General features: G+C 59.8%; 2 protein-coding genes across 2 annotated transcripts; one reads left to right on the top strand and one right to left on the bottom strand.

Moving 5' to 3' along the window:
* The first annotated feature begins 1,389 nt into the window (after window positions 1-1,389).
* Window positions 1,390-4,021, top strand: CIMAP1A (ciliary microtubule associated protein 1A). The gene is made up of 7 exons (XM_081155072.1): window positions 1,390-1,444; window positions 1,578-1,694; window positions 1,903-2,103; window positions 2,502-2,603; window positions 2,779-2,900; window positions 3,584-3,724; window positions 3,901-4,021. The coding sequence occupies exons 1-7, from the start codon at window positions 1,393-1,395 to the stop codon at window positions 3,988-3,990; spliced, it is 825 nt and encodes a 274-aa protein (XP_081011198.1). The 5' UTR covers window positions 1,390-1,392; the 3' UTR covers window positions 3,991-4,021.
* Window positions 4,022-5,153: 1,132 nt separating this feature from the next.
* Window positions 5,154-9,082, bottom strand: BET1L (Bet1 golgi vesicular membrane trafficking protein like). The gene is made up of 4 exons (XM_081155526.1): window positions 8,978-9,082; window positions 7,874-7,965; window positions 7,582-7,638; window positions 5,154-7,478 (listed from the first exon to the last, which is right to left on the bottom strand). Exons 1-4 carry the CDS (start codon window positions 8,994-8,996, stop codon window positions 7,311-7,313), a joined length of 336 nt encoding a protein of 111 aa, XP_081011652.1. The 5' UTR covers window positions 8,997-9,082; the 3' UTR covers window positions 5,154-7,310.
* Window positions 9,083-9,117: the final 35 nt, after the last annotated feature.

Below are 9,117 nucleotides of genomic sequence, written 5' to 3'. Positions count from 1 at the left end.
AGGACGCCAGATGTGGCTACAAGCAGCCATAGGACCAGCTACACAAGCAGTAATGGCCATACCACCCACTGCCACTTTCCCATGCGTGAATTTATCCTCAACTGTTCAATCAATAAAGCCTCCTGCAGTCCAGGCTCTGGCTGCCGTGTCTTTCCACATTCAGGGACACAGCCACACACACACACATGCAGGCGCACATGCATAGGGTCACACACATGAAGCATGCACATCTAAGTGCCCCACACCAAGGGCTGACCCACCCACCAATGGAGTTCCCATAGAGGCTGAAGCACTGAGAAATACTAAGGGCAGGGAGGCAAGGGACAGGAGGTGTGTGGTCAGTGGTGGAGGCGAGAACAGGGACTCAGAGCAAGGACGGGCAGAGAGCCCTAGAAAGAGGAAGTGCCAGCTGGGGGGGGGGCGGCGCTCGTTCTGAGACAATAAGTGCTCACAGTGCACACCTGCATGGGTCCAGGGGGTTGAGAGCAATCTCGCTCCCCAAAGTCACCCAAGGAAAGAGCCTGGAAGACACCCAACCCAGAGGCCCAGGAGGAACCCTGAGGAAGTCGAGAAGATGGCACCCGCTCATGAGGACAATGAGTCTGAGGGTCCAGCTGGCCAGCAGGGCACCAGAGGGTCTAGAAAGGTCCCACAGGAGAGCACCAGCTCCCCTCAGGCTCCCACCCACATTCACCCTAGACCCCAGGACTGCTTCCTGACTGTTCCCAGCTCAGGTCTCTGCGGGGGGCAGGGCTCAGTAGGTTCAGCTCTGCCCCTCACAACATTTGCTCCTTGGCTGCCTGGGTCTGGACTCTGTGGCCTCATCGTCCTGGTTCAGGACTTCATTGTCCCTTTTCCTGCAATGAGGAGCAGAGCAAAGTCCCGGGACAGAGCCATGCCTGACAAGGGTGGGGTCCCTCTGACAGAAGCCATTGTCTCCATCACACAGACAGGGATCTAGAACCCACCATCCCACAGAGCCACATTCTAGAGCTCAGGGGCTGGGCCCCTCCCCAACTCTCAAAGACCCCCCCAGTCAGAGAGAGGAGAGAGGTAGAGGCCTTCCTCTCTATACTCCATTTTGGGGACTATGCAACAGGACCACCTCTGAGGAACCTCAGTCCATAGGTTGCTCTGAGTGGCACACCTGGATCGAAGAGGTACGGGCCTCTCCAGAGGGCCCCTCACCCCACCCCACCCCATAGCACAGCCTCAGCCAAGAAGCTCCCCACCTTTACCCACTGCTCCTGCCCAGGCATGCCCAGCATCCTCTGACTGGGAGGAACCTGGCCATACCCCCTGAGAGCCAATGAGGGGTAGTCAGTGAGGCCCAGAAGAGACAGCTAGTCTGGGCTTGCACCTGAGGGTCTAACACTGCTGTCTTGGGCACTAATGAGGGCAGAGCAAACCCACTTCTCCAAACAAAAGCTTCCACTGCCCTTAGGTATGGGACCCAGCTTGCAACCTGGCTAGGGAGTAGGTGGCCTGCAGTCCTGCCTGTCAGTGGGGGCAAAGGCAGGCATGGGGGTTAAGACTAGGGCGTCCCAGCCTTTGCTCACCCTCCTGTCCATGGACAGAGCCAGCCATGGCAGAAGAAGTCTGGGTGGGAACCTGGAGGCCCCATCGCCCCCGGGGGCCCATCATGGCCCTCTACAGCAGTCCTGGACCCAAGTACCTGATTCCACCTACCACAGGTAGGTGCCTTGAGCTTGGAGGGGGGGGTGGGAGGGACAGGAGTCAGGTGTGGGGTGGGCCTGAGGAGGGATGGGGAAGGGCCTGGAGAGGGTCTAGGAAGGTCGGAGGTGGGTCGGGGGAGGGTCTGGGACTCCCAGTATCAACCCCTCTGGGGTGCGGAGAAGGTTTAGGTCTGGCTCCAGGCCGCTTAGAGCCCCCACCCCACAGGCTTTGTGAAGCACACGCCCACCAAGCTGCGTGCACCTGCCTACAGCTTCCGTGGAGCCCCCATGCTCCTGGCAGAGAACTGCTCCCCAGGGCCTCGCTATAGTGTGAACCCCAAGGTACTGAGGACCGGCAAGGACCTCAGCCCTGCCTTCTCCATCCTGGGGCGCTACCACACAAAGACCATGCTGACCCCTGGCCCCGGTGAGTGACAGTGGCTCAGCCTCAGCCCAGCCCAGCCCAACCCTGCAGTGGCCACTGTACCACTGAGCCAGGGTGGGAGGGAGCACAGCCATCCTCGCCCTCCTGGTCTCTTTCTCCTCAAAGAGGGTAACCATCAGGCTGGGCAGAGGAGCTGCTGACCTCAGGGAAGCCTCTAAACACCTGAGCCCAGCTCTAACCTGGGCCTTACTCGACCCCTGCCCCCAACCCCCCACAGCATTTCCACTCTGGACACCCCCAACCCATCTCAGTCACCATCCGTGTTGGGGCCTGAATGCCTGGAGCCTACAATGCCAGGAGTTGTCCTTAAGGCCCCTGAGCTGGCCAGGCAGCTGATGATCACTGTCCTCCCAGCACCCCCTGCTCCTTCCCTCCTGCAGGTGACTACTTTCCAGAGAAATCTACCAAGCACGTGTTCGACTCGGCGCCCAGTCACTCCATTTCTGCCCGGACCAAAACCTTCCGAGTGGACAGCACCCCAGGTCCGCAGCAACTCCGGCAGCCCACCGCCAGCTGGGCAGGGTTCTGGGTGGGGAGGGTGAGGTGGGCAGCTAATAGCTGGTCTCCAGAGGTGGAAAGCCCCAGGGAAGGAGCCAGCAGGGACCCCAGGCACAGGATGCTGACCAGCCTGAGACTCAGTGCTGGCACCCCCTGCAGGCCCTGCCGCCTACATGCTGCCCATGGTGATGGGGCCCCACACTGTTGGCAAGGTCTCCCAGCCTGCCTTCTCCATCAAGGGCCGCAGCAAGCTGGGCAGCTTCAGCGACGACCTGCACAAGGCAAGGGGCGCCCTCTGGGGCAGAGCTTACCCCCCAGAGAACTGGCCAATCTGGCCCCTTCCCCCAGAACCCAGGACCCACCAGCATGACCCCACTCTCCTGAAGCCCCTCAGCTCTTCATCCCCTGGGTGTCTGCCACATGCCTGGGTCACATTCAGGGGCTGAGGAGGGTTGAGCAGGGAAGGGGTCCGTGGAGCCCCATGCGGTGACAAGGGTAGCATGCAGGAGAAAGGGGAGGAGAAAGCTAAGCTGTGAGATATTTGGGGAGGAGGATTCTGGACACGGTGGCTGGTGCAGAGGCCCTGAGGTGGGCATGTGCCGGGGCTCAAAGAGCTCTGATGATCCCACCTGTCCAGCCCTGCCCACAGCCCTCTGGTCCACAGGACAGGTCCCAGCCAGGAAGGGCCTCTCACACGCTCAGGGACGGGATGAGCTCGGCTGCCACAAGCTTGGGTGTCACTGCCACCATGAGGCTGAAGTCGAGGGTGATATTCTACACAGACAGGGTCCCACAGCACTGGGGTTTCAACTCATAGGGAACACTGTTTGGAGACAGAAGGGGACCCTGACCCAAGTGCACAGTGATTCGAGGCCTGAAACCCACCATCCAACACTGGCTCCTTGCCCTCTGGGATCACATGCCCTGGCAGGCCAAGCCTGTCTGAGCCTCTTTTGTTTCCCAGACCCCAGGTCCTGCGGCCTACCACCAGACCGACGTGCAGGTGACTAAATTCAAGGCTCCGCAGTATACCATCGCTGCCCGAGTGGAGCCCCCGGGGGACAAGACCCTCAAGCCAGGACCAGGAGCCCATAGCCCTGAGAAGGTCTGGGAGGCAGAGGGGTACTGTGAAGAAGGGGTGGGGACACGGTGACCCAGCCCAGACGGAGTGGGGTGGGGGGCAGGGGGTGGGGAAGGCACAGCCCAGGCAGGTGGGGTAGGGAAGGGCCTGTGGGATGAAAGCAGGGGTGCTGGCTCCTCTCACAGCCTCTCCTCTTCCAGGTGACAGTGACCAAGCCCTGCGCCCCCATTGTCACCTTCGGCATCAAACATTCTGACTACATGACACCCCTGGTCGTGCAGGTGGACTAGCCCAGTCCCACCCCACCATCATGCCTGGCCCTAAAGGGCAAAGCATGCTCGTTTAGACAATTGTGACATTTTTTCTATGCTACTTTCCCATTTGCTAATTTTGTTCCCTTCTGTGCCCACATACATAATAAATCATGATTCCATTACGTATGAGCATGTCTCGGGGGGAGATCAAGCTTCTCCAGCCTGGGGTCTGAGCAGAAACAGGAGGGCTAGGGAGCAAGGACACCCTGCCCTCTGTGTTCATGGTAGACTTGATGGTCACCTGCACTCATCCCCTCCCATGTGCTCTTCCCCCTTCTTGACGGACTCTCCCTCTCTGAGAGAAGGGGTCTGTGTTCCCCTTGAATCTGAGCCTTGACCACCCTAAACTGGTGCCAGGTGACTTTTAAGGCCAGGCCACACAGCATATTGGAGGAAACAGCTTCTGCATGGATCCCCCCACACCTTGCTCACCACATTGCTAGGGGGAGACCTGTGCAGCACCCGAGAAGTCGGCCCAGCTGGCCCTCAGCTCACACCAGCACTGAACTGCAGCTGTGCCAGCAAGTCTTCAGGTGATGGCAGCCCAGCCTGTTTCCAGGTCAGTCCTTAACATCCCAGGGCAGAGACAGCCTGTCACCAATTCCAGCCACAATAACTGTGGGACATAAATCACTTGCGATTTGAGTGATTACGTTTTGGGTGGGGTGTGTGTTTTTTACCTCCCTCGAGGATATGTTGTTATTGATTTCAGAGCAAGGGAGAGGGAGAGAAACATCAACCAGTTGCCTTCCATATGCACCTCAACCAGGGCTTGAACCCACAACCTGGGGATGTGCCCTGACTGGGAGCCAAACCCATCACCTTTCAGGGTACAGGACAACACTCCAACCCACAGAGCCACTCAACCGGAGCTGAGTGAGTGTTTTAAGGTACCCTGTGACACATCAGACAGGCAGGAAGCACAGGGAAGGGGTCGGCTGTCTCACAGTCACTCATTTGAGTTAAAGAACCCTTGGCAGAGCACAACACCTGAGGGAACAAGTGAGGGGGGCAGGGGCCTGGGAGGACCCCAGGAGGGGAAGCAGGCAGGTCCAGCCTGTAAGTGCCCACGGCATCCCAGGACCAGGGCCAGTGCCACACAAAGCCCTCTCAACCCCCAAGAAAATGAAGAAGCTGTTTATTACAACTTTTTATTGTTTAATGTCTTGTCCTTGAATTATGGGATAGAGCCTGGAAGTTTGTCCTCATGTGACAGGGACTGGTTTCAGGGATCAGTGTCAGCAAACCCCTACTACCCACAGGATGAGGTGCTCCGTGCACAGGACTGAAGTGTGAGGAGGGTGACAGCCTGCAGGACACCCAGCTCTGGCTGAGTCACCATGTCCCCTCCACAGAACCCATCCTAACACAGTAAGAACGAACAGCAAAAAGCCAGGACCCAGAATGGCTGGAAGGTGCAAGGAGCCGTGGAGATGGAGAGGTGGACAAGAACAGCAAGCAGAGGAATCGGAGATGCAGAAAGGACTCCTGCAGGCCAGCCCCAAACGCAGCACCTGCGCTCCTAGTCTGCACCAGCGACGAGAGGGCACCGCCGCCCTCAGGTGTGGTGACCTGGTGCCACGGCTGAACCACGTTCTTGGGGTGTGAGGTTAGCACCGCAGGCCCAGGAAGGGCTGGGGGACGCAGAACTCAGGTTCAGCTGTCTGCAGTGACCAGACGGAGACATATGCAGGCAGCAGCTTGCAGCTTGGTGAAGAGTGCACAATCTGCCATGACGACGGTTAGTTCAAGACGAGCAGAGGGCTAAGCCAAAGCCAAGGTGCACAGGGTCACTGGGAGACACAGCAGGACCACAGGGCTGGACGACCAAGGAGGGGAAGCAGCCCCAGAGGCAGAGGCAGGTTAGTGGCCTGTGACAAATGAGCATGAGCTGGAGAGGTGGGGAAAACAGAGCAGTGCCCTTGGGAGTAGGAAGGTGGGGCCCTCCTCCCTGGAGGTTGAGGGCCCAGCCAGGTCAATGGAAGAAAGGACACTATGGTGACTGTGAGGCCGGGCCTGCTGGGAGGAGCAGCAGCAGAAGGCAGGTGTCCAGAGCTGATGACCAGAGCAAGGCAAGAGCCGACAAGCCCATGGACATGACCATATGTGGGATGACCATGCAGGCAGGTGGACAGTGGACCAACAGTCCACAGGCAACAATGGGAGTGATGGAGAGGCAAAGAACGGGAACGAGAACAGGGAAGGACACAGAGCCAGTAAGTGTTTCTATGTAAAGACAAAGGCGCTGGGACTTCCCTGTGGGGTGAGAAGCCACTGGCCTGGCTGGGACCTGGGATTTGCTTTGTATGCTTGCAAGGTTGGACAAGTGGTCAGTTAGGGGCCTAGGAAAAGGTGGTTGGGAAGGACAGTCTGCAGAAGCTGGGGATGAGGGTCTGGCTCAGAGCTCCCTCACAGCACAGGGAGACTCCCTGTGGGAGGAATGGCCTGGCTTGGTGGACAGAAAACTACCCAGGGACCCTCAAAAAGTAGCCTATGGGTCCTCCTGCCAAGACCCACAGAAGCCCACTCTATACACACACACACTGCCTGACTCAGAGCCACCAGAGGGATGTGCTTCTAGAGACCTGGTCTCTAGGAAATACACCTTTAGGTAGATCCTCAATCCTGAGAAAATGTGGATTTTGGCTCTTAGATACACAGCCATGAGATCCAGAAAGATCGGGCCCAGGGCCTCCAGCCAGCACTGCAGTCCACTCCTTCATCTGCACCACCTACCCTTCCTGAAGATTTGACTTCGGCTGTGGGACTGGAAGGCAGGTAGAGGCCAAGCGGTGGGCCCTCAGCACTGGCCTACCCATGCTCGGCCACCCTGGCCAAGAGAAACTGCCATCCCTGGGCTGCGACTCAGGTGGAGAAGACAGTGCTGATTTGAGGTTCACAGCTTCACCTCCTTCCTGTGTCTGATCCAGGCACCTCAGAGACCAGATGCGGCCTTACCCTGACAAGGACAGGATAGAGGAGCCTTGAGATGTCAGAGCCCTCAGGGCTGGGGAAAGGCTGCTGGCCACAGGTGGCCATGTCCAGGATTTCCAGCTGCTCTGCTCAGACGAGGCTGTCGGTGCCTCAAGCACCTGAGGCCCCTGTACACATGGCACCAGCCTACACAGCTCAGAGTCAGAGGCAGCCAGTGAGTCTCCCAGCCACACAGGAAGAAGATTCCTAAGCCACGATCACCATTGCAAAGAAGTACTTTGTAGCAGGTCCTCTGGAGCCGGGACACCAGGCAAGGGAAGACCCGGCTGCCCCAGGTACCCACAGGAGCCGGCTCCACTGGCTCACGTCCTTGCCCGCGACAGGAGGTAGGAGAGGATGAAGAAGGCCACGATCAGGCCCCCGGCCACCACGCACAGCAGCTTCCGGTTGTCTCGCCCGGACCGCGCCATTGTGGAAAAGCGCTTCACACTCCCCGTGAGCAGGCCTGTCATGCTTGTGAAATCCGAATCCTGAGGGAGGAATCACAGCGCAGCACAGTCACACAGGGTGGGGCCTGCAGAGCAGGCAGAAGGCAGAGTTGACCGAGACGCTCATGCACTTCGCAGACCTTACCATGCCATCCAGGTACCGGTTCTGGTCCTCTGCATCCCTATCGATGTCCAGGGCCAGCTGGTTAGGACACAGGGGGCAGGGTCAGGCCAGGGTACGCACACTGAACAGGGCCTGCCCCCCACAAGAACAGCAGACCTAGCCAACAATTCTGACAGACACTGCGACCACAAGTCAGGTCCAGGCGTCACCTGGGCCTCACGGGTGGGAAGTACATGAAACCCTTCCAGGCCTCCACCCACTCAGGTCCTGGCTCCACGGTGCCAGCTGGACGGCAAAGCAGACCACTACTGACCGATTTGAGCCTGGTGACCTTGGAGGCCAGGCTGTCAGCCATCCGCACATTCTCCTGGTCTAGAATCTCCTCCACGGCACCCGAGCTCTGAGCTGCAAGAAGAGAGAAAGGCTGAGGGGCACATCCACCAGCGCAAGCCGTTGACCCCTGCAAGGCAGCCCTTTGTGGCCTCCAGGCTCTCACTACAATCCCATCTGGCCAAGTCTGACGTCTGGTGAGCAGGTCCAGCCCTAATCCAGTGCATGCACTTCGCACAGGTGAGATGGGCTGCATGAGCACCTATCGCGACCACATGTCAAGGCCGGGGTGGACAGGCACCCCCACACTGTACAACCCCAAACAGTTCGGTCAAACGCACTTTCGGATGCGGTGTGACACATCTGTACCCTCCCTCCCCGGATGCCTCCCTCCCTCCCTGTGCCTGGAGCCTGTTCTCAGACATGAACAGCAAACAGGTGAACAGTCAGGAAGAGCGCCCAGGGGACAGCAGGGAGGCCTCCGCAGGGACCACCTGTAAACTGAGTCCTAACTAACAAGAAGTAACTAACAAGGACCCAGGGAGGAAACTAAGCACTGCTCCCCAACAACGAGGGGGCTGATGGCAGGGCCCCGCGCGAGCACACTGCCTGCCAGGCCTGTCCCATCAGGTGTGTGAAAACCACCTCCCCCGACGCTGCCGAGAACCAGATGCCGCAGCGTGACCCAACTACTGGGGCCCGGCCCCAGAAACCGTCGATGTGTCCGTACCCCAAGGGGAAGCGTGTCAACGTCCTACCAGCCACTCAGGTTCACTAATCCCTACGGGCCAGGCGAGCTCGGCGACACAGGCAGCGGCACCCCGCTCCGCAGGTGAGAACGGGGGCTCCCCGAGGAAGGTGTCCCTGAGGCCCCCCCCACCACGCCGCCTCCGGGACACGCCGACCGGGGCCCAGAGCAGAACGGCCGCGCGGGGGGCGGAGGGGGTGCTCTGGGCTTCGGGCCCCGACAGCACCCGGCCCCGCCCGACACCCAGGGCTCCCCGCGACACCCAGGGGCGGCTCCCGCGCACGGCGGCGTCGGTCTCGGCCGACCCCGCGCCATCCGGCTCCGCTCTCCCGCGCTCACCGCGAGCCCAGTCCGCCATCGCGCAGGCCGGGCCGGCCCCAGACTCCTGATCCGCACAGCCTCCCGCGACGTGGCGCAGTCACGCCAAGGGGCTTCCGGCCACGCCCCTTCCGCCTCGGGCCGTCGACTTCCGGCCGAGG

Source organism: Miniopterus schreibersii (assembly GCF_964146895.1).
Source record: "Miniopterus schreibersii genome assembly, chromosome: 12".
Classification (NCBI taxonomy): domain Eukaryota; kingdom Metazoa; phylum Chordata; class Mammalia; order Chiroptera; family Miniopteridae; genus Miniopterus; species Miniopterus schreibersii.
Note: the sequence above shows the minus strand (reverse complement) of the source record. Positions and strands in the feature narration are given on the sequence as shown.

Bases quoted from the DNA above. Each gene is read 5' to 3' on its own strand.
- CIMAP1A (XM_081155072.1), top strand. From the start codon at position 1,393: ATGAGGGCAGAGCAAACCCACTTCTCCAAACAAAAGCTTCCACTGCCC. The intron at 1,445-1,577 runs GTATGGGACCCA...GTCCATGGACAG, and splicing joins AAAGCTTCCACTGCCCTTAG to AGCCAGCCATGGCAGAAGAA. The intron at 2,104-2,501 runs GTGAGTGACAGT...TCCCTCCTGCAG, and splicing joins CATGCTGACCCCTGGCCCCG to GTGACTACTTTCCAGAGAAA.
- BET1L (XM_081155526.1), bottom strand. The intron at 7,639-7,873 runs GTCAGTAGTGGT...TGTCCTAACCAG, and splicing joins AGGTCACCAGGCTCAAATCG to CTGGCCCTGGACATCGATAG. The intron at 7,479-7,581 runs GTAAGGTCTGCG...TTCCTCCCTCAG, and splicing joins ACCGGTACCTGGATGGCATG to GATTCGGATTTCACAAGCAT.